We start from the raw sequence: 25,645 nt of genomic DNA, 5'->3' as shown, positions 1-25,645 counted from the left end.
TGTTGGTATGTGGTCGACCCGGTCCAGGCACTTGTACGCGGTATATGGTGTGGTCGGCATTCATTCATTCTCGGGCATGCGCACTATGCATGATGTTGGCAGTGGACCGATAACGCGTGTGATAATATTTTACGGCGTCGACAAAACAGTGACGATAACAGTTTCACTTTTTACGTTTATATATTAAATTATTATTAAAATAATTCATTACGAATTACGATTTATTGTTTTTCGGTTCCCGATCAACGACGACTTTTAATGCGCGTTTTATAAACACGAAATAGTCATTACTCCACTCATACATAAGTGTATTTTTTTCACTTATATAGCTACTCGAGATTACAACGTAGCATAATATTAAGGTACGTAATTTTCTGCTGTTTCACCCGATATTACTCAATTTGACCAACTTTTATGTGGTATTATTTTACTGTGTTACATAGTATTAGAAATCGTATTTGAAACAACATTCTCATCACTAGGTTTCTAACGCATTGTAAACGTCCCCAAACAGGATTGCTACAAGGTCTTCTGTGTATTTTTGATGTACCCAAGTTGTATGTGAGCAGACGTCATTTTTAACTCAGTTTTGTTCACCTTACAGGATTGATTGATCTGTTCCTAATATTTAAAATTATTTCTGATCCATAAATATTTTTTTACACAACTGTTGTTTTTATTTTCCATTAATTATACTGTTATTAATTTATAATGCATTGTTTTTATTTTTATAAATATAATATAATATATTATTTATACATTCTTTGTGTGCTTATTAATGTTAATAGTATCATGGCAGTGCGTAGTACCGGACCTCTTTTGTCGAGACTGCGTGACCTGATGAAGTTAAAGTATTTAGGTGAACCCATTCAAGGTTATATTGTTTTATCAGAAGATGCTCATCAAGTAAACTTCCATTTCTGTACCTCTACCTATGATATTATTATAATTTTTTTTTTTATTAGAATGAGTATATTTCTGCGTGCGATGGACGGCGAGCTTTTATCACTGGTTTTACAGGTTCTGCTGGTGTTGCTCTTATTACACAAAATGAAGCCTTGTTGTGGACAGATGGTCGTTACTTTGTACAAGCCCAACAACAATTAGATGATAATTGGACTTTAATGAAAATGGGTTTGTGTATAATAATAGCTATATTTAAAAAAAAAAAATAATAAAATATTATGTTCATATAATTTAATCATGATACAATTCTAATTGTAAATTGACATAATTATGTAAATTATATAGAACAGTACAATTAAAGATATTTATATTAGTTAAACTGGTTATTATTTTTAATTGGCTAGTAGTAAATTAATTGGAAAACTAGGTAGCCTAATATGAAATAAGAGAATATTTAAATTTATATAAATGTTCTTTAAAAAAAATGTATTCTTATGATGATAAGTGCCTTAGTCATTAGGAATAGAATAATCATGACCCTAAGTAAACTTAAGATACAAATTTGAAAACCATCTTTGAAAAAACCCACATTTGTTATCTTATAAGTGTAAAACATCAAATTTACATTTAATTTTGTTGGTATAACAAACCTTTATTTAAAAGTAGAAACACTGTCTAAACACAACATTAGATATAGAATTTATATAGAATACTGAATACTGAATATCTTTACCCTCTTCCCCACCATTAAAAATAAACAACCTGTCGACGGTCAACGATTGATGCTATCCCCACCACCAGTAGCAAATCTAGAATTTTTCACTGGAGGATTTAAAGATTTTAATAGACATATTCAGTGTACAGTGTACACATATATTCATATTAATATTATATACATATAGTATTGTGTACATAAATTGGTCTCCAGGGGTGGTATATGACCTCATATCCTCTCTCTCGTTCATACGCAACTGCTTACCACTATATGGCAAGTACATTTTAACTGGCTAACTGTTGTTTGATGTCTAGTATGTGCTTCAGTGTTCTTATTGATCTCAAAGATATTACAATTAGGTTTGAATGTCTTTTTTATTCAATATTTCAAATATAAAAATAATAATTTTTGTTTGTATACATGTAACTGTGAAATCATAGCTATTATATCCATGTACATGACATAAATTACAGTTTTATCAAATTGAGCTTTTTACAGCATACCACTAGAAAAAAAATAGTAAATTTAAACATTTTAAACCCTGTTCCTAGTTATAAGCATTTTTAAAATGTAATATTTTCCACTGCCATATTTTGTTATAAACTCACTTTAAAATTAATATACCGAAGAAAAAAACCCCACAGTTAAATATTTTATACATTACATATTCCTAAATTTTAATTTGCAATATAAGTTATTAATAAAACCAACTGTTAATTTACTGTTTTGTTATTTTATTATATTTATTTGTTTGTGCTTACTGGTCTTAATATTGACCATTAAGTTTTGATAAGCTTTTAAGTTTAACCTTTCAAAAATAATGTTTATCTGAAAATGTCTTTGTAGATTGTATATGTGACTAATGGTTAATACTATTAAAAAATGTTTATTTACACCTTGTATTATTATGTTATGTAAAAAAATGTGTTATATTAGAGATAAGTATACTTGAAAACGATACTTTTACAATACCTGTTTATAATAGATAATATAATACTATATTAATTAATGTTAATAATATCAAACAGTCTGTATTATTTCAAAATTTAGTATTATTAATTCAAAACTCTTACCTGGCTTAAACTTAAAACTATTTTCACAATAATTGTGTGTAGACATCCAACATCTAATCTTTTTTTAAAATCAATAAATTGTTAATGTTAAAATTACATAATTATTTATATCTTTCAGGACTACCAGATACAAGTACATTGGCTGAATGGCTAACAAAAAATATGAAAGCTGGTTCTAGAATTGCTGTTGATGCTAATCTAATAACATACAGTGAATGGCGTAGAATCAATAAAGAAATAAAATATAAGGGCATTAACTTGGTTCCATTAGATACCAACCTCATAGATCGCATGTGGTCTGACCGTCCAGCTATTCCATCAAATCCAGTTAAACCGTTAAACATTAAATTTACAGGTAATATGGATTATTATTATTGTTATTATTTTATATACAAACAAAAAAAAAAAAAATATGTAGTTGTTATTAATAATTATTATCTTGTTCTAGGAAAAAAATGTGGCGAAAAGGTTGAGGAAATTAGACAGAAAATGACTGAAAAAAATGCTACTATTTTGTTAGTAACTGCTCTTGATGAAATTGCATGTAAGTGTGAATATTATACTAATGTCTTCATCATAAAATCAATTATAACTTTGACATTTTGATATAATATACAAGGTGATTCTTTTATCATGAAACACTTATTATTTCAAAATGTATTTATGTTTTTGAATATATTATAGATTCTGAGCGAAGCGATGAAAGTATCGATTTTATAATGATGTGTGTTTTTTTTTATTTTTTATTTTTGTGTCTGTCATCACCTTTTAGGACAGTAAAATGCTTGGATTTTCTTCAACAGTAACTTTTCTGATAGGAAAGGGAATCTAGTTGGTACTTTGGGGGGTCAAAAGTAAAAATTTCTCAGCAGTTTTCAAACGCGACATGAAAAACAAAAGAAAAATTAAGGAAAAACGGAAATTTTTACGCAAAAACTGTTTTTGAAAAAATCGATTTTGGTGTAACTCTAAAACAAATGCCCGTAGGTACATGAAATGTTGACTGAATTTTTATATTAGCATTTCCTATACACCATAACATTTTTCAAATATTTTGAGCTGTTTACAGACATTTTCAGTTTCCATTTTTTTTAGTTTTTTTTTCTATAAATATTAATACAATTTTATCTGTTGGGTAAAAAAGCTTGAAAATTTAATAGAAGGCTCCTAGGTTATTGTTTCAAAGGCAGATGAAAAATATTAAAAATCCTTAGTCACAGTTTTTTTTATAAGCATTTAAAGTTCAAATCTTGACAAAATACTGAAAAATCACAAAAATTAGTGAATTATTTTAAGTTAAGAATTCTTAAAAATGTTTCTTTTTAAATTTAAGATTTGAAAATGTAACACAAGATTCTTCATAAAATTGTCTACCTTTATCAAAAAAAAAAAAAATGTCTACAAGCCAATCAAATTAAATTTTTATGAGCGTTAGAAGTTCATATTTTTACAAGATTGGATATTCACTCAATTTCACATGTAGCGATTTTGTTATTTTGTTGTAATTTAAAAACGAATAACTGTAGACACGTGAAAGTTTCACTGAATGTTTTCTCATTTTCTATGCACCATCAAATTTGGAAAATATTTTGACTCTTTGAGCTGTGGGCATTGTCAGTTTATAATTTTTTTCTATAATTGTCAATAACATTTTATTTGATGTGTAAAAAAGCGTGAACATTTAATACTATACATTGTTACAATAGCAATTGAAAAATAGATAGGCAAAACTTTTTTTTTATAAGCATTTAAAGTTAGAATTTTGACAAAATGTATTAAATTTAAAATGTAATAATTATTTTATAAAATTTAAAAAATTTATAAAATGTTCAACTTTTATAACTAAGGATTGAACATTAAAACAAGGTTCCACATAAATAGGTTATATATAAATTAGTTTATTCACAATAATATCATCAAATATACTTAGTAATATCATAGGCTGACTGACCGTTTTCGCTCAGAATCGTTTTTCTTATACAATGATATTATATCATTGAATTCAAATTTAACACCATCCATTACAGTGACCCACTTGTAACCTACTGTTCAACAGAGTGACATCCATTTACCCACCTTTTTTTAGATAGTTTCAAGTTGTTATAAAAACAACGTTTTTTATTAAAAAATCATATTTTTTATCTTTATATTTTTTTAACTTTTTAACTTTTTTGAATGAAGACAGAGTTTAGTTTCATATTCCAAAGCCAAATATTTTTCTAAGCATTTTGATACATAAAAAACAAATTTAGGACGAGTAGTTTATGAGTTATAACATAAGTAGAGACGGGACTTTTATCTTTTTACATATGTTTACTGAGAGTAAGCAGTTCCAATTGGTTAAGCTTTCTCGACGATTCATTTACCTATGAACTGATAAACAAATTTTTTTAGTGCATAAAAAAGAATATTTTGTGTAAAAAACATGTTTTAGGAATATATTGCCATATTGGGTTCAAATTTGAATATTTTATAAAAATTTAATAGATGATAAAAAAATTATTATTTTTATTATTTAAAACTTGTTATTATTATTATTTTTTTGAGTTCATAAGGTTGAATTCTTTAGGTTTGAGTTATTTTAATACATAATATTATTTTTTTTTTTAATATTATTATTTTTTGAATTTGTAAGGATGAATTATTTAAGTTTGAGTTTGAATACATAATATTATTCTGTTAATGAACCATATGCAATTATTTTTTATTTTAGTATTATTATTTTTCGAATTCATAAGTTTGTGTTACAACAGTCAAATATAAGACATAAGTACACCAGTATGGCAGTATATCACCATATTATAGATTAAATATAACTGTTTATTTTTATAAACTTTTATTTGTTTTTTCAGTGTTTTAATACATTTTTATGAAAAAGATTATTTTTTCATAAAAGAATATTTTTGCATATAAAAGATTATTTTGATGAAATTATAGATCATAGAAGTATCTTATTTTCAAGATTTTAAGCGCCTATAAATCCAGTCTCTACTTATAAGTATTTAAAGTTTAGACAAGTGTAGTAGTGGACAAACATTTTGTGGAGTAAGCCCATACGGCCTCTACGTACCACTCCACTCTGCTGATATCTAAACTTTAAATACTTATTACTCATAAACTACTCGCCCTAAATTTATGAATCAAAATACTCACAAAAATATTCTGCATTAGAATATGATATTAAACGATATATATATATTCAACTTTGCGGTATCGTTTGGTAACTGTGGTAACCGTGATTATTTTACACGATATGGTGTGGTGTAAACTCGGCTTAAAACTCTGTTGTCATTCAAAAAGTAAAAAACTTAAAAAAATTATAAGGATAAAAAATATTTTAAAATATATATTTTTAATAAAAATGTTGTTTTTTTAACAACTGAAACTATGTAAAATAATATTTTCAAAAACATTAATACTTTTTGAAATAATGAGTGTTTCATGATAAAAGAATCACCCCGTATTATGTCAGTAAACAATATATTATATGCATACCTATATAGTGTTGTGTAATTTTTCATATTTTGTTTTCAGGGTTATTAAACTTGAGAGGATCTGACATAACGTATAATCCAGTATTTTATTCATATGTAATTGTCACACACACAGATGTTCATTTATTTGTTGATGACAAAAAACTAGATTCAGCAGTATCGGAACATTTTAAAAGTGAAAACTTGTCAGTCATTATACAGCCTTATGATAAACTACATACATTTTTTAATGATATTGTAAGTATGATTTAGATATTTTTTTATTTATATTATTATGTAAAAATAAACTGGTATAAGTGAATACTGAATATTATTTATATTTATAAAATTCTTTATGTTCATAATTTTAGTTGGCATCAGACAATAGTAAGACTGGAAAAGTTTGGGTATCAGACCGATCTAGTTATAACTTGGTTAATATTGTACCAAAATCAAACCGCATTTCTAAACCTACCCCCATTCCACTCATGAAAGCTATTAAAAACTCAGTTGAAATTAATGGTAAAATAAAGTCATTATCAGTGTAATGCAATACAATTGATCTTTTTTTTTTATTATTTTTTTTAGGTCTTAAAAATGCACATATTAAGGATGGTGCTGCATTGTGTTCATATTTTGCTTGGTTAGAAGAAAACATATCATTAGGAAATTTGACTGAAATATCAGTTGCTGAAAAATTACTATCATTTAGAAGGTAATTATTGTTTAAAAATGTTATTTTTATTTAATTTTTGTTTATTTTAACTATAGTTAGTGATAAATGTTAATTATTGATTTTAATAGTTTGCAAGAAGATTTTGTGGGTCCAAGTTTTGAAACAATTTCTTCGTCTGGTCCAAATGGTGGAATAATTCATTATTCACCAACTCCAGAAACTGATAGAAAATTAAGTGTAGACGAAATGTATTTGTGTGACTCTGGCGGTCAATTTTTGTTAGTAATATAATTTTTTATTACTAAATTATGAAACAGTTACTTTGTTTTAATCTTAATATTTAATATATTTTTTTTTAATAGGGATGGAACTACTGATGTAACTCGTACATTACATTTTGGAACACCGACTGAGTACCAGAAAGAATGTTTTACTAGAGTTTTTAAAGGTCAAGCGAATTTAGCAATGAGCAAATTTCCTCACAAAATCCTAGTAAATTTTTGTATAAAATTGTATTTTTATTTACTTATGTTAATATTGTGTTTTAACTTTAAGGGTAATTGTCTGGATTCATATGCACGTAGATTTTTGTGGGACGTCGGCTTAGATTACATGCATGGTACTGGTCACGGTATTGGTTCTTACTTAAATGTACATGAAGGACCTATGGGAATATCTTGGAGAGAAATTCCGAATGATCCTGGCTTACAACCTGGAATGTTTTTATCAAATGGTAATTTTTTGTGTAAAATCTGATATGTCCCTTCTTAATGTTTTGTATATGAGTTGTGTCATCTCAAAAACCAATTAAGTGTTAATTTTTTTCCATCTTACATGCATAAGTTGTGTCAACATTATATATTATTTATAAATGTTGTCTTGAACTAACTACAATGAAAATTGTTTTATTCTACATTCAATGACATTTCCCTTCCTGCCTTGTAGACCTTCAATTAAAAACTAAATACAATTTTATCTTCTAAGAGCAAATATCTTACAATATATTGTTGATGAATAGAGCGCAGATTTATATGCATTAAAAACCAGCCAAATATGTGCTAAGATCTTAAATATGCATATAAAATATATTTTTTGAACATTTAATTAAAACATTATATTAAAAATTATGTCGAAGGTCGTAATTGATATTTTCTTATCTTGGTATACTTATTTTATTTCACCGATTATTGATCTAAAATCTTTTGGAAAACCGTTTATATGTACAAGTATACCTATTAATTTATTTTGATATTAATCGAAACTATAAAAATATAATATTTTTTTCTTATATTACAATAGTATATATTTCAAAAATGTCTAAAAAGAAACGTCGAAATTTGCACTTAAGGATGAAATGTAGACATAACTGATTTGACACAACATACTTCTAGTTTTTTTTTTTTTTATTATTATTAATTATAAAATAATATTTATATTCAGAACCTGGATATTATGAGGAAGATTTTGGTATACGCATTGAAGACATTGTCTTAGTTAAAGATACAACAACTGAATATAAAATGCCACAGAAGCCATTTTTACAATTTGAAACTGTTACTATGTGCCCTATACAAATCAAAATGTTGGTGATGGATTTACTTACAGATACAGAAGTAAGAAATTCAATAATAATTGTTTATATTAATGCATTTATTAATTGTTTTAAAATTGATTAGATTAATTATTTAAATGAATACCATCGTAAGTGTTTGGAAGTTCTGACGCCATTATTAGAAAAATTAGATGACAAGAGAGCATTAACATGGCTGAAAAAGGAAACACAACCCATCAAGCGATAAATTAAGTGTATATTTCCATTATATAATCAATTTTTATTTTCATTTGACAAAAATTCTTAAAGTAAAATTTAATATTGTAATTTAGTAATACTTTTCAGTTATGTAAAATTAAAATTAATATATTAATTCACCAATCCATTGTTTCTTTTCTGTTACTAAATTGTATACTATTAGCACTATAAAATTGTTTGTACCATTTTCTATGTGCCAAGAGTGTTGATTCTTGTTTTGAAGCTAAAGGCTTTTCAATGTAACTCTTGTGGTTCCAAATGACTACATCTCTCTCAAACTGTAATAACATTAAATACATAATTTAGTATTCATTAGTGAAAATTATAAAACAATAGCAATTGACACTAAACTAACCATTGCAGCTTCCATGAATAAAACTATTGAAGCATAGAGTGACAAATACACTGGACAGTAGATACGATGTACAACTTTTTGAATCAATGGTTCGACTGGGGTTACAACTTGTACCAATTGTATGGGCCCAAAACTGGTTTTAAAATTTAAAATCACTAGTCCAGGACCAATCTATAAGCAATAACAATTTATACTTCAATATTTTAGTATTGTCATTGTACATTTTTTTTTCAAGCACAAAACAAATTTGTGTATTACTAAAATAAATAAACAATAAACATGTTGTGTATCATAGATGTACAAATTTAATAAACATATTTTAATACCATAACTGGTATCTAGTAATAATATAATATATATACTTAATATACTATCCTATTTTGAAGTAGATAGGTACTTCAATTTATGTAAATATAATATATTTAGTGTATATTACTCACAGAAGATGTGTGTAAGGCTTAACCAAGCCGGACTAAGAAGGAGCCATGGCTCCTTGTCAAATATCATTGTTTTACTCAGATTTTATACAAAAAATGTGTTATGTTATTAATTTGTGTTTGCATATTAGTCATATTTTAAGAAAAAAAATGTAATATATTAATTAAGTATTTATATGGCTATATATTATGTGATATATAATTTATTATAACAATAAGATACCTACATAATTACTAAATTACGACAACCTCCTCCAATAGATAAAGGATCTTCATCAGTTTCACAAACAAATTAGCAATCATAATATAGCCATATAGGTATTGCATATAAAATTGGTGTATTGCATTCTCGCAATAACAAATTTATAAAGCAACAAAATTATTTAACTAATAAAATATAAAAGAATAAACTGAACAAAATTCTTAAGCAGTGCTTTAAAAGAATTGAACCCTGAAGGGATGTGCTTCTCTAAGTAGTTGACTAAAAAATATATAAGGAAGGTTTTTTTATAGATATTTTAATTTTTAGATTCTGAGCGGAGCGAGGAAGCTAGTGGTTTTACATCAGTTTATTTTTTTTTTTTATCTTGTATACAAAATTTCTACCAGAAGGAGTGCTTTGATTTCAACATATAGTACCTAGTCTTTTGGCAAATTAGATCAAGATAGTACTTAAAAGAGGTCATTTTTCGATTTTCTCATTAGTTATTTAATGCCACAGGAAAAACTACCGTCAAATTACGAAAACCGCTAAAAATGGGATTTTAATTTCTAACGCTTTGCTTATCGCCAGAGCAACGAATAAAAAATAATAACAACATTATAGTATTAAATCAACTAACAGGCTATAATAATTAATAATAACAATGCAGATTGACAAACCGTCTCCGCTCAGAATCGTTTTTCTTATACCATGATATTATATCATTGAATTCAAGTTTAATACAATCCATTATACATTGACCCACTTGTAACCTACTGTACAGCAAAGCAACATCCACTTACCTGCTTTTTTTAAATTTTTTTTGTGATCAACAAATATTTTTTGTAGGGATTTGAAACTTTTACGAACCTATTTTATTATATTTTATGCTATTACCTATTTATATTTTATACCATGAACTTATTCACACCGTTCTTCAATCTTCTGTTAGTCGGGTTTGACCCAAAAGTTAATAACAATAATAAATTATATACATTTATGTTACCTTTTATAATAACTAAATATTAACAAATAATTATATAAATATATCATAAAATATACTTAGTGGTTAGTAATGTAGGCTGACAGACCTTATTTACTCAGAACCGTTGTTCGTATGTATAAATATGTAATTATTTAATTATTTATTTACTACGATTTACTCATTGTCCATTGACGAGGTATACCTACTCTAAGTCTACCAGAGTGGATACCTACTTTCCCCCTTTTTTCTATTTAACTTGAAACTTTCTTAAGTTAACAATATAGCAAAAGTTACTTTTTACTTTAAACTTAACTTTTGTTTTTCTATATTAAATCAACAACGAGTCAAACGAATTTGTGAGGTAGCTTTATTGGTACTAGGTACCTGTTGCGCTTCCACGTTCATTTTGAAAACGACGAACTTGCCGAACACCACTAGCCCGTGCTGCAAATCGAGCGTGGACACGTGCCGCCCGCGGGTGCCGTCCGCCCGCCATGCGGCCGTCCACTCGTGGACGCCGAGCCACCTCCACAGCGACCGGTCGGCCTGCGCGGCGTACTGGCCGCCAAGCGCCATGTGGCCGTGCAGTGCCGGCAGATGGGCCACGTCGGCTCCATTTTCCGGGATGTCTTGGATGTGCGCGTTCACGTAGTGCTCGCTGCGGCCGCGGTACGTCCAGCCGCGGCCGGCCATGACGTCCCTGGCCGGCCGCCACGATGGCGCCTCGTTCTCCGCATGGTACCACACGAACACGAACCCATTGGCTTCGCAACACTCCCATCTCCTCACCGACGCTGCTTTCGATGACACTCCTGTGGACAAGTGCAAGCGTTTTCGGTTTTTCACAAGTATCGCAAATCGATATAGATGAATCATAAATGAGTAAATTACTTTTCGATTCCGTCAGTATAAGTACCTATAGTCAAACAACCTATTGATTCCTCTAGTCGCCAGTACTGACTTCCGAATTAACCTGTGGCCGTCCTGCAGATTACCTACTCCTTAACTTTATTAACTGATCAAAAATAAATTACATTTATTGCATACAATTTTTATTTTAGGTATGCCTATAGAATAATAATTATTATATTATTGTTGTTAATTTGTATACACATCGAAATATAGGCGAGGATAATAAATGAGAAATAGCATTATATCAAACGTAGGTTTAAATTATTGGAAATTATTTCTCATTTCTATATAGGTATATAACAAATATATATTATTTGTGCAGCTATGATATCTTTTATCAAGCAAATTCAACCAAACAATGAATTAGTATTATATTATAATAGGAATAAAGCTCAGCTTCGGCAGGTGCAAAAGCATATCTTTGTACTTTTCTTCTGCCACTTAATTACGCCACTGGTAAAACCAAAATGTTCATGTAGAATAGTTTAAAAAATAATATCTTAAACATTTACAAAATTATGAACCAATACTTTATTATTAAACCAATAAAACCTATGTATGTTATCAATTGTGACTTTGTAAATTAAAAAAAAACAATTGATGAAATTGGAGTTTATAATTTTTGTTCGAGAAACTTATTTTCCTCATACCTTTTTTAGACTTAGAATTTCTAATAATTGGCGGAATCGATAGTTGTTTTTAAAACTACCTGTAAGTACTGACGGAATCGATCATATTTCTGAAAATCTTATACAGTTTGCCTATAAAATATAAGAATATAAATAATGTCTATACTGTTCGTTTGCCACGTACCTACCTATGTATAATGGTTGCATATGTATGAACAACTACATATTATTATCTGCATCAACTAGGGGGGTGCAAAAGTCATTATAGCGTACCCAAGTTCTAATTTAGCAACCCTTGTTTTTTTAGGTCTATCATTATTATAGTAAAATACCTACCATTAATTTTATGTTTTTAAAATATGAAATGTTTATCGAAAAAAAATCAAAATTATTTTGGTCATTATGACATAACATTGTTAATTTGTTATAAATGATTACGTATACGTGTATAATGATAACTGATGGATGATTAGCATTACGATAAATATTATGGAAATATGGATTGCTTACGATTAATTTTTAGCCAATAAAAAAGTCTTCGAGTACCTATTGACTATTGTAGATTTATGACTTGTAATATTATGTAATTTTGGTAATAGGAGGTGTGGGAGACTAAGCCCTCACTGGCCAGTCCCTGCTCTGTGAGGCATTTACAATTATGGCACTTTTAGAGGTCTATAATTGCGCCTATGATTATCTGTATACGAATTTTTACCATTAGAACAATCGTTCGGAATTCGGACGCACTTCCCACTGGTACCGTCAAATGTCCATCCATGAAATGGACATTGAAGACAGTTTCCTTTAACTATACCTCCAATAGCCATATTAGCACCCAGATGAGGACAGTAAGCATTTAATATATTGACGTCACCGTTGGATGCACGAAACACTGCGAAATTTTCTCCTAAAATTAGTAAAATAAATATGGTATTATACAAATACTTATAGTACCAATTATTATATTATTGTATAGTTGTAAACGAATGTATCTATAGTAGCTTGTAGCTATAACCTACTCTGCACTAGTGGTGGATCCAGGGGGGGCAAGGGGCCTCACCCCCCCCCCCCCCACCAGACCTCTTTAACAGTTTATTTTTACTTATACAAGTGGCAATTCCTAATCTAGCCATAGTAAAATTAATAAAATTCCCTTAATAACCATTTCTTTCATATTTTTAGGAACACGTGAACTACAACATTATAATGTAAATATATGGCTTAGAACTTAGAAGCAGGGATCGAAACCGTTTCAAATTTTAACGATTACGATTTCGGTTTTTAAGAACGGTTTTCTACATTTTCTGGTTTTGGTTTCGGTTTCAAAAAAGGTTTATCAAATTTATTGGTAACAACTAACAAGACGGTTTAGATTTGAAAGATCAAACGTATCTTGCACTCGAACTGCTCAGTGCTCAGAGAAAAAAAATTAAATGTGTCCGAGGTTAAAACCTGCAACGATGCACTGCAGTGCTTCTCTAATCTCAATCCCGCATAGGCCATAACAAGGCCGTAACTGGAAATTAATTTCGGGGGGGGGGGGGGGGGGAGTTGTAAGCCAAAAATGTGTGTTCTAATTGTATTATAATATTGTGTAGGTAATTAAATATGGTTAAAAATTCATAATATTGTAGAATTATAAATAGTATTTATTAATGAAATTCACATTAAAAAATTTTTCAAATTCATCATAGTGTCCTTTTTCCATTTCAAATAAATAAATTAAACACTTCGTAAATCGTAGCACACTAAAACGTCAGAACGTAAACCAAATATCAACTAAATATTGGAAATGAATATTGCCCGTGAAAAAGTTTTAACTATTATCAAAGACTATTAAGATAAGATTACTAAAATACTAAGAAATAGTTCTTTGTCGATTACACATTCTGGTGGTAATGTATTATACATATATACCTATGTAGTATGTACCTATAATATTATCTAGAAATCCGGCTGATACACCCGAAGTGAATTTATCTGGTACAAATTGTTATTTTTAAGTTTATAACGTAGACCATAGCTGTCATTCGTATATGCACGTATCAATGTTTATCGATTATTCTAGACTGAAATAGTTATTTTATTACGACATAAAATAACGCGAAAAATTTCGGGGGGGGGGGGGTTGACCCCCCCCCTAGATACGGCCTTGGGCCATAATGCATATATGAATGAGAACGGTGAGGCAGAAGAGCAGTGTAAACAGCAAATTGTAATTTATACTTTAAACGGTTTATCAATCAAATCTTTAAACTACAACATTATTACCTTAAGTAAAACATTAATGTATTTTTAAAATAATTGAATTTTTACGATTCAAAAATGCAAAATTGATATTCTGTTTAATAGACACAGCAGGTATCAAAGTATCAAACAGCATTAAAAATAGAAGTTTAATAACATTTTTTTTACAGTGTAGGGTGTGCGTTGCAGCGCACCTAATGGCTAATAATGAATAACCTTTTACCTATACATCTGATTGAAAGTGAATTTTATTTTTTTTTCTGGTTATGCGTAGTCTAAGAGTCAAGGTCTTGTCCACTTTTTAAATTTTTTTTTTTAATTTACTTAAACCAGACAGTGCAGTGGCTTGAATAAATTAATACTGTTCAAGTTAAACCTCTATAATAGATTTTCATTCCTGTACCTATGCGTGTCAAAAAGTCACAAAATAACAAGCCGAAAATCCAAAATATTATCTGCTGCTATAATAATATTATAAATTAACTTTTAAGAGCATGCACCTCTAGAGAACCAATCTTAGTATGAGTTAGATCATATGTTAATTATAGTTTTACGATAAATTCTGTAAAATAAATTGATTTATTAAATTTAAAAACTCAAAACATAGTTTTTAAAATATTAAATAATTATATTTGTATACAATTTACATTTTACATTTTATAAAATAGGCAAAAAAACACAAAAAAACTTTTACAGAATTCCATAATTCTCTGACGTCCACATGTAGGTACGATGTACCAAGATTATAAAGAACTCTTTATAATCGTGAGTCGTGACAATATGTACCATGTACGCAATTATCACGTGAAACTATTATATTGTATCAATAATGAGTAATAATATTTTTTGTTTTGATTTTTTGTTTATCTTATAAAATACATAAAAATTATAGTAGAAATGTAGAATGTATTTATATTTAAAATGCAAAAGATCATTATAGAATCCGTTAAATTGGTCCGTAATTTTGTAGATAAGTACTTCAAGTTGGCATTGCATGTGTAGCATAATCTTACAAATACACATGGGCGGTGCTAGGCGAGGGCCCAGTGCCCATGTGCCCTAGCAAAAATAGTTTTTCCTTAGGCCCTACACGGAAAAAACAAAACAGTTGTTTGTACTACAATACTAGTAGGATTGACTGTACATTATAATTGCTATAGGGCTAAAAGATTAATCAGATTTACTAAAATATTATAGTCAAGTTATTATAGTTATTCGAACTGAAATATGGTATTTTAACTATATTTTTTAGTTAAGTCAAACATTAAAAACTGCATTATCTATAAAATATAGTAAACCTAATCATAACTAATAACTATATTTATAAAGTAATAATAAATAAATCATTTTAGTTATTTTACCTATTAAATAGTTATATTTACTATAATTTGTCTAACTATAATATTATAGTAATTTTTTTTCCGTACTCCTTAGAATTTGAGTAACCCAGTTTAAAAATTCACGTTCGTGTAATAATTATATTTTTTTAACTAGGAAGCAACATCAAAGGCTGCCAAAGTTGATTCAAAGTTACAAAGAAAAAAATAATTTAAAAATATAAAAACAATAAATAACTTAAAATAAAGTTTTTAGGACGTATAAAATGGTGTTTTCAAAACATTTACTTTAGGTAAAATGGCTGTATAATAATTCCACCATCAAGTGCTGAGGTAGAGCGATTTAGGTAGACTATTTCAAGTCTTATACTAATTAAAACCTATTTGATGAACCATTCATCAAATAAGAAATACATTTCTATTGCTACACTGGAAATTATTGTTGACAAATTTACTGATTTCCACAATAACAGAAGCATAATACTGTCATAATAATTTCAAGTAGAATACATATATAGCAGTCAAAACATATACTATAACATAATGTTTAAAATATGAAGACCTCAGGAAAAAAATATCGCATAACCTGAGCTACTATCCAAAATCCTGGGACACGGCGAAGAAAAAAAAAATTAATAATAATATTGTTTAAAAAAAAATAATGTATAATCACATAGGTAAACGGTACGCTAATAACCATTGACATTAAAGCGTTATGCTCAATAAAAAAATAATAATAATAGTTTCATATTTATATACCTAATAAGTAATAAGTAATAATATATTCATTAAATTATTACAATATTAATTAATTTTATATTTAATAAATAAATAAGACACATTGTAATCGTTGTGTACCAATAAATATCATATTTTTTTTTATTATTGAGTTAATAAGGCTTGACATAATTACACAGATAAGGTTAATAACACTTAAAGTTATTAGCCAGGATAAATAGAAATCTGTACTAATTTCTTGTATTTGTTGAAAAGTTCAGGTTTCATAATAGTATAATACATAAACTCTAAAACACCTGTTGTGGACTTGTGGTACCAGATGCTACCAGGTGTGGTGGCTCAGCATCAGACACCCCAACTTACGTAGTATTAATGTATTATAATAGATATTAATATATTATTCATATTGTACCTATACTCATATATAATCTAGACGTATTATATGTGTGACGCACTACTAAATTATTAGTACTAATAAACATCGAAGTACGGTTGGTTTGAAAACTAATAACTTGTAAGTAAGAACCAATATAGGTAATCCAATAAGTATAACAAATTCACGAAATCAGGGAGACTTATTCATTAAACAATTAAATTTGAACCATTATCATGAGGCCTTATAGTATTAACCGAACTATGTGGCAAGAGCCATTTGATGTATTTTGTTAAGTGTTTAGGAAGAAAAACCATTCATATAAAAAAATTATTTCGCACCAGGCCCCGCAAATCCTTGACACGCATTGGGCTCGATCAAGGGTCAGTGGTTACTCTAGTTTTATTTGCCCAATTTTTGCCTAGGATATTATGGACTTGCAATAGTCTACACTATAATATAGGGTGTAGACGCGTTTTAAATTTAATATTTCCGAAAATATAACACTGTAACTTACCTAGAGCCGTCACGTACTTAACTTGATTGACGATGACTTGATCGGAGTCCAGGAGCGCAAACCATCCATTCGGATAGACTGGCGGCAAAGTTCCTTTTTTCCTTAGTCTCATCATGGATCGTATCAGGTGTAACTTATCCTTTGATACCCATTGCTTTTGTGTGAAGTGCTGTTCGTAACCCACGTCAGCCAATTTCTTTTGTTAATACAACAGAAGTAACTTACTTAAATTATTTGGGTATTTAAAACATATACGATACACATATTTTATAAATATAAACTATAATAATATAAGGAATGTTAATCCGCTAGTCAATCACGACGAATCGGAATCGTTTTCAGAGTGACAATATTACAATTTAATATTATTATCATATTACAGTCTGCAGTACCTTGCAGTGGTATAACCAGCCGGGGCCCGCACGCTTAGGAGCCCAGAGTGCAAATTTTTTTCTTTTAATAATGTAATAGGTATTTATTACATTTTTCTTTTAAGATTCAAAGCATATATTTTCATTTTAAGAACATGTGTCTACAATTATAATTGTGTAGTAGCACGTATGAGCAAGGCCGGATTAAGGGGGGGTCTAGCCGGGGCGGCAGCCCCGGGGCCCTCTCGAATACCCAAGTGAAAGGGGCCCAAACAATTTTCAGCCGATACACAATTTTCAGTGATTTAAAAAAAAAAGTTTTTCTATATTTTAAAAACCATTTTTTTTTATCGACAAAAATAACTAAATAGTACTAAGACATAATATATATTATATATATCTTATTTCGTGCATTTTATTGTTATTAATTAATATTTTCATTGATATAAATAATATCATCAATAGATAATAATGTTATAATTTATGTTATTTTTATCTCTGTAATAACATAGACATATAATTAGAAAATAATTACAAGTATGTTGTATGTGGGTAATATTGCCAGTATTGGTGGAATACGGGAAATCGCTCGCGCTCTAGTATTGTACGAGTATATCTTATCTCGATTCTCGATGCATGTAAGTTATTTTTAGTAGCCCGTAGTGCTTATGATATATTAATCTTGACGATCTAGTATCATTTGCCATTTTCGGTTTAATATTATAACAGACTTTACAGTTCATATTTCTTTTGTGTGCAGTGTATTGTATTATTTTTCATATTGTGTTAACATTAAAATATCCGGATAATCTTAATTTTTTCTAAAATGATGAAATCAAAAGTATTGAGTGGATCAATAAATTTAATAGTTATTATGAAAATTTGTATTTACTTTTATCATAATAAAATGAGTAATTTTATAGACATAAATTGTACAAACCTATTAATTTAATAATTTAATATTGCTATTGAGAATTTGTGAAATAGTTAAAAAAATGTATCGTTCTGCGAGCGTAGCGAGCGGCTTTGTAAAGCATGTTTTGTCAAAAGGGCCCATGTAAAATTTCAGCCCCGGGGCCCAATACGTGCTTAATCCGGCCTTGCGTATGAGTTTTACTAACGCAATGTTCATACGTGGTGTAGGTAGGTACGGCGGTCGGCGAGGGACGAAAGTATAACATTTATGATTAGACACTGCATATTTAAATTGTTTACGAAAAACCCTAAGTCTTTATGCATGTTTTTCAAATAGCATTAAAAAGGTTGGGACACTTAAATTAGTAAAATTCCATGACTTTTGTGACGGTATTGCACAAAATAATATGTATTACATATAGATACCTACATTTCTGTCACCTCATTTGTCTTTCTAGAAATACATGTAATAAACCATATAATAATATAAAAACAATGTATGAAATGATTTCAGCAAGCGAAGGAACCCTCTTGAGATATCTTGGATACATGCCCAGATGGGGGTGTGACGTTAAAAATATTGCTCGCGGGCCCAAATGTTGCGGTTACGACACTGCAGGTTGCAGTTATATACCTACTTATATTATATTATGCTATAGACAATGTCTAAATTAAATACGCAGTATAATATCATTTCATATTCGTTTACCCTTTGTATGTCCAATGGTCTGATCAAAAATCGGTAACCGTACCACAGTCCCAATGATGCACTAACTCCTGCGACCATGTACTTGAAGCAGTCGCTACCGCAATAACCGTGAGCCAACTGAATCAACAAACAGGCGGCCAAAAATGAAAATATTGATTTTTCCATGATTACCTATACAAAGAATATTGTAATATTTAAACATCAACTATAATATTTCACTGAATTTATGTCTTCAGAAATTGTACGAAAAAACAAAAAGACACGCCGAAACCCACGCACAACGCACGTAAACCACCCGTGTTTATGAACTGAGGCCCCTGCAGGGGTTGTGGGTGGCATGAATGCGTTTAGGTAGGTAGGTAGGTAGGTAGGTAGGTAGGTAGGTATAAGGTATACCTCGATGTTATTTGGCGTTTACCTTTTGTTTTTTTTTTGACTTGAACGTTTCTTATTGGATTACATATTTTATTGTAAGAGAATATTTTACGTATTATTCATGATCGAGTAATGTATTGTACATTCAATCATGATTCGTGACATACAGAGTCGTTCAAAACATAGCTATGTCACCAGAAACCAATCATTACTGCAGTTTTAACAACGACAATGAATAACCTAATCCAAAAATGATGGTTTGTGATTTTTTTTTTTTTTGATATTATTATTATCATTATTCAAATAATTGTTATTATACACTATACATTATAAATGACAATATTTAATATTATATTATTGTATATTTGAGATGTAGTTCACCTAAACTTTGATCAATTGTCATATTTTCGTTTATCGTTTATGGTGTTTTTCTACAATACTTTTTGACTGATTCGTGATAGTATCATATTTAAAACAGGTACATTATGAATTCAAATCGACTTTTGATTTTTGAATGTGAATCTGCAACATTAAAACTTTTTTTGTTTAAGTATATTTTATGTCATTTAAAAATTATAAAGATTTTTTGGAGAAAGATATAGGTCAAACAAATAAGTCAATTTTTGGTATATTAATTATAAAATACCTAATAATTTTTAGGCATTATTTGTATAACTATATAAATCGAAGGATTAAATATTTCTTTGTCGGCGAACCGTCAATAATAGCTTAAGAGAAAAAGATGGTAGTATATCTAATAAATTTATACTTATATTATATAGGTTTAATTTTTAAAACAATATACACTCTCTGGAGTGACAAGATTTACTCGTTATTATCGTGTTGTTGGATACTATTTTTCTTTAGGTTAGTTAATAATGTATTCATATAGAGAAGACTGAAATATTAAATATATATATATTTATATATGTATATAAATGAACTTGTCTGACTAACTGATTCATCATCGCCTAGCCGAAACCACCGAAGCTATGAGTATGACATTTGGCCAGTAGTTTCGTTTTATGGTGTAGAGACTAAGTACACTAAGAAATGATTTTGCAAAATGTGCATTTTAAAGAGGTCCTTGAACAGATATTTTGAGATTCAGAGGGAAAATTGAATTTTTGTTGTTGTTTATAAATAATTGCCATTGGTTACTCTGGCAGATCAGATAGAAACTTGCATCAAATCGTCCCGATATATTTAAATTATAACGTGATTTAAACAAACTATATTATCTTAAAAGTTAAAACCAAATGTATATTTCAATATTTGTAGCTTTTATACTAAAAAATCACTCGATTAATTTTGACGAAAATCTCAGAGATTGTTTTTAGAGGTATCAGACATCTGCAATCTAATGCATAATAATAATAAATAATAATGGTAATGAATCATTACCTCATAATTACTAATGATCTAAACTCTAGGCAATATCTACCTGTAATATAAAACTGATAAAAAAAGTTATAACGCAAAAAAACTGCACACGCGCGAGCGAAGCCGGGTTGTTCAGCTAGTTGTATCAGATACTTATAGGTATAATGGAGAGAATATATAAAATAAGTAATATATAAACAAATATAATAATATATAAGTCTGGTATTTTAGGTATTATAATTAAAGTAGTCGTTGGCAAAAAAAAAAAAAAAATGTTTAAGAAATTGCATTTTGAACCTGTTCCACGTATTTTATGGCAATTCGGCATATCGAAAAAGAATGCACTTAGCATAACATAGATCCACTAGTGTCATAAATTTATTAATTCACGTCACATATTATACCTGAAGGTATTATAGCCTATAGGCCATATAATATACGCACATATTATATGTTTTCAAGTTAAACATAACGCTTCTTTCAATAGGAGAATACTATAACCTATAGCTATATATTATTTACACATAAACGGCTAACGTGACAATTTGAACGACTCTGTATACTTGCCGACCTTTTATAAATGTGTTGGCATATATATACATATATATGGATAATGTTTTAGTGGTCAAGACTGCATAGTAAAGTGACATTGAATCTTATCGGTCCGCATACAAATATGTTGCATGTATCTATTTATATATCTATATACATATACATTTATTATAATATGTATATCCTATCTGTAATCCAGTACCTATGGGCCTATATAATATATATCTATAAGAAGGCGTGTTAAATGGTTTATTCATGACTTTGACCGAGTAGAAAATTATGTATGTGTGCACCAAGCTATATATGTATGTATAATGTATATATATATATGAATACTGATAGACAACGTTGATAATTTTGTTTAGAAAAATATTTAAGTTGAGTCAGAAATTTAATAATATAAGATAAATTATACATAATAATATTATATTAGATACATAAGTCATAAATACAATTAATTGAATCATTTATTTGATGAACAATTTGATGTACTGTGAAACTTTGAAGGTAGGTACTAGGTACTATATAGTTAGATGATTATAGATACATGTCTTGTAATGTGCTAGTAGGTGGGCTGTGTACAAATATTATAACAAATAAGTTATCGTCATTACCAAGGAAATTTTTCTAAATGCATTATGACCTGAAAATAATGAACATTAACGTTATTGTCTAGTCAAAATCGTATACTGTCTAATTTGATCGAAAATATCACGAAAATATCACGAAAATAAATACGTTATTGACTAGTCGTTTTTAACGTTAATTCCTTAATTTACATCTTTTCCGGTAACATATATTATATAATATATATGTTACCGTAAATGCCCGATCACTAGGTAAACCTAGGTTTTACTAGTTAATGCTAGGTTTTACTGTTTGTACTCAGTAAATGCTGAAATTCTTAATTTTATTCGGGCTTTTACTAAACACGTTGTGTACATCCTAGGATATACAAATTGACTTAGTAAAAGCTGATCAATATACGACACATAACATTTCAGCGATAAGCTATAATTATATATTATTAAAACAAACTACTGACATTCAATAATAAAATAAAATTAACAGAAATTAATTATTAAACAGTATTACATTAATTGTTTTATTAAATTTGGTTGAATAGGTATACTTGAAATGTTTTTTAATTTATTAATTTATACAAGATATACTTTGAGGACAGTATGACACACATACTTAGTTGAAAAATAGATCTTAATCTTTGCAATTACATTTAATTGTAGTGCAATTAGATTTACATGTTCTTATATTTATATTAAAGCTGCAGGATCACCATTGTTGATTAATCTAGGTCTGTATTGTAACATGTTCGTATTTAAAGAAATTTATAAAATTCTGTGGCAGAAGTCTCATAAAATAATTAATTTTATTGTTATGGTGTAAAAAAAATTATAGGTAATTATACAGGTAATAATTAGATTAATTTTGATGGATGCCTGTGATGGGACAGTTAAGTTTATGTTTTGTTTTGTTTTTGTTTACTAATTTATTATGTTTGGACCCGACATTTTATGTAATTTCATCTGTTTTTTTTTTATAGTTACCATTTATTTGGATAATGTACGTATGATAGCTGGTTAATGTACGAAACTATGGTTTTAATGGCCGTATCTGTTAATAGTGTTAATATTCCGAATAACATGCACATTGACCACAGTCCACATTTCAGACTTAAGCCGAAAACATATACATTATAATGATTAATGAATTTGATACTAAATTATATGTATAGGTATACCAATTGTACCTAAGTAGGGAATTCAATATACTGGGTATAACTGTATCTGTATAAGACAGGAATAATTTTATCATTAACTAGTAAATCTATGCAAACATTTCGATATTTCGTTCTATAATTAAGTAATCATTTAAATGTAAAGCTTTCTATATTTGTACCATTTTTCATATTTATACGTTCTATGATATGTAGATATCTACTATGCATGTTGTAGTTACTAGTTTCTATTGATTTTCTATTTATTTTATTATTTTTTAATTTTTTATGTACCTAATTATATAGTTATAGTTACACAATATATTATCGAATTATATTGGGTCAATAGTATTATTATTTATTTATAAGTCATAACTTATACATTTATTTAGATAAATAAGGTTTGGACAAATTTTAATCAACCCACCTTGCGTATATAGTGATTAGTGGCTATTATAGCTCCATAGTAGTGATTAGTGCTTACCTGACATAAAAGCGAAATTTTGTTTTACTACACTATAGGCTATAGCCTCCGCCCTCCGGTTCATAAAAAACTTTAAATACTACTAAACTTATGTTTAGTAATAAAAAGAACTATTATTATATTGGTTCAATCGCAATATTCATAGACCAGACATAAAAATGTTCTGCTTGAGAAGTTGAGAATATGAATTTAAAAAATATGTAATTTGCTATTCATAAAAATTGAAAAAAGAAAAATATCCAAAAGTTAATGCTACGAAAAGAACAATTTTAAAATGATTAACAGGTTGGTAAAAAAATATTAAATAACCATAATCGAAATCCCGTAGACCCTTCAGGGTAAATCATTAAAATTAAAATGTGGAAGTCCTATTTGTCTGTTATTTAAAATATTATTTGAATTAAATACAGTATACACATAATAATTATTATAATTTTTATTGCAAATAATCCTTACATCAAATTACGCTAAAAATGACTATTGAAACAAATTATGGGTTCTAGTTGGCGAGCTAATAACTTGCCTTGTAATAACTTATTGTTGAGACCTAAATAAAAGAATCTAAAAAGCTAAAAAGGGGTTCCACGATAAAAGTTGACATAAAGAAGGGTTACACGGGTATACAATTTAAGAAACACTGCCGTAGACAATTATAGGCCGATGATAAAGTCAGTACACTGAGTCTGTGTATAATAAATTAATAAAAATCCATTTATATTATAGGTACATTTTACTTAAATGTTTCGTTGAACGCACGCGCGCTTATTTGATGAACGATAGTAAAATATTAATTAAAATAGTCAGTTTTTGCACTCGTTGGCGGTAACGGCAAAACACGTTTGAAACGTTAGCGGTCAAGGGTAAGGACGAAGAGTGTTAGGACGTTAGAAAGAGAAAAGAAGAAGGTGAAGAGTAAAAGAAAGAGAATTGGCATCAGTGGCTGCGCCTTCGTGTTTATGCATTATTATTATATTTAATTATCCGGCTTCTTGCACTAATCTTCGAAACCAGCTGGTGGTCGGCCGTCTCATCGCCGTAGGCATCATGACACCTACCTATATGGCTATATATATATATATATATATATATATATGCTTATAATATATATAATATATACACACAACACACCTATCTACCTAGAGAACAATAATATAATGGCTTTATTATTATTATTATCATCATCATCATCATCATCATCTTCACCATAATCGTCACCGTCATCGGCATCATCTACACACAATTATATTTATAACACACATGCGATCCGTCTATAGAGATGGTTGTAGCACTATAGGTTGTCTTTTTATTTTTCACCACACGTGGTCGACGTCTTCATGAAATTTCCTATTGAATAATATTACATAGTACGTAATTATTGTTCTGTGTTGTGTGTGTGCGTATAGGTAATGATAATATTATTATTGTGATTTATAACAATAATTTTGATGCAGTCACGCTAGCTATTTTTAACTGTGCATCGCTGCGTAGTGAAATACGTCCGCGGGTAAGTACATATAATACAAAATGCAATTTTTCGGACAAGATTATATAATATATTTTTTATACGACATCTATGGAAAGTAACCAACGGCTAAATGGAGGATCACTCCCTTAAACTTCTACTTCCAATATATTTGTCCAAGGTAGCCTCGTTTATTAAATAACCAATATTTTGTACGAGGAATTTCGAGTTTCTTGCATTTGGGGGTTTTATACACAGATGATTTCCAAAATTA

General features: G+C 28.7%; 2 protein-coding genes across 4 annotated transcripts in view; one reads left to right on the top strand and one right to left on the bottom strand.

Annotated features, from left to right (window-relative positions):
• Positions 1 to 83: 83 nt before the first annotated feature.
• On the top strand, positions 84 to 8,778 carry LOC132942552 (xaa-Pro aminopeptidase ApepP-like). 2 transcript variants are annotated; one of them, XM_061011085.1, is made up of 13 exons: positions 84 to 362; positions 789 to 906; positions 966 to 1,134; positions 2,813 to 3,049; positions 3,143 to 3,238; positions 6,229 to 6,425; positions 6,539 to 6,689; positions 6,756 to 6,882; positions 6,972 to 7,121; positions 7,206 to 7,335; positions 7,399 to 7,576; positions 8,284 to 8,456; positions 8,520 to 8,778. In XM_061011085.1, exons 2-13 carry the CDS (start codon positions 793 to 795, stop codon positions 8,640 to 8,642), a joined length of 1,845 nt encoding a protein of 614 aa, XP_060867068.1. In that variant the 5' UTR covers positions 84 to 362; positions 789 to 792; the 3' UTR covers positions 8,643 to 8,778. The 2 variants fall into 2 exon arrangements, with proteins under 2 accessions (XP_060867068.1, XP_060867067.1); XM_061011084.1 differs by lacking the exon at positions 84 to 362 and adding an exon at positions 388 to 561.
• Positions 8,632 to 25,645, bottom strand: part of LOC132942555 (cholesterol 7-desaturase nvd-like) — a 26,141-nt gene continuing 9,127 nt past the window's right edge. The window contains exons 2-7 of one of the 2 annotated variants that reach the window (XM_061011089.1): positions 19,381 to 19,551; positions 17,386 to 17,581; positions 12,889 to 13,080; positions 11,017 to 11,444; positions 9,009 to 9,179; positions 8,632 to 8,931 (exon numbers count right to left, since the gene is read on the bottom strand). In XM_061011089.1, the coding sequence (XP_060867072.1) occupies positions 8,770 to 8,931; positions 9,009 to 9,179; positions 11,017 to 11,444; positions 12,889 to 13,080; positions 17,386 to 17,581; positions 19,381 to 19,545 (1,314 nt within the window). In that variant the 5' untranslated portion in view covers positions 19,546 to 19,551 and the 3' untranslated portion in view covers positions 8,632 to 8,769. Of the gene's footprint in view, positions 8,932 to 9,008; positions 9,180 to 11,016; positions 11,445 to 12,888; positions 13,081 to 17,385; positions 17,582 to 19,380; positions 19,671 to 25,645 lie in introns of those variants that run through there. The other variant, XM_061011090.1, reaches the window with a different exon arrangement.

Source organism: Metopolophium dirhodum, chromosome 4, assembly GCF_019925205.1.
Source record: "Metopolophium dirhodum isolate CAU chromosome 4, ASM1992520v1, whole genome shotgun sequence".
Classification (NCBI taxonomy): domain Eukaryota; kingdom Metazoa; phylum Arthropoda; class Insecta; order Hemiptera; family Aphididae; genus Metopolophium; species Metopolophium dirhodum.
Note: the sequence above shows the minus strand (reverse complement) of the source record. Positions and strands in the feature narration are given on the sequence as shown.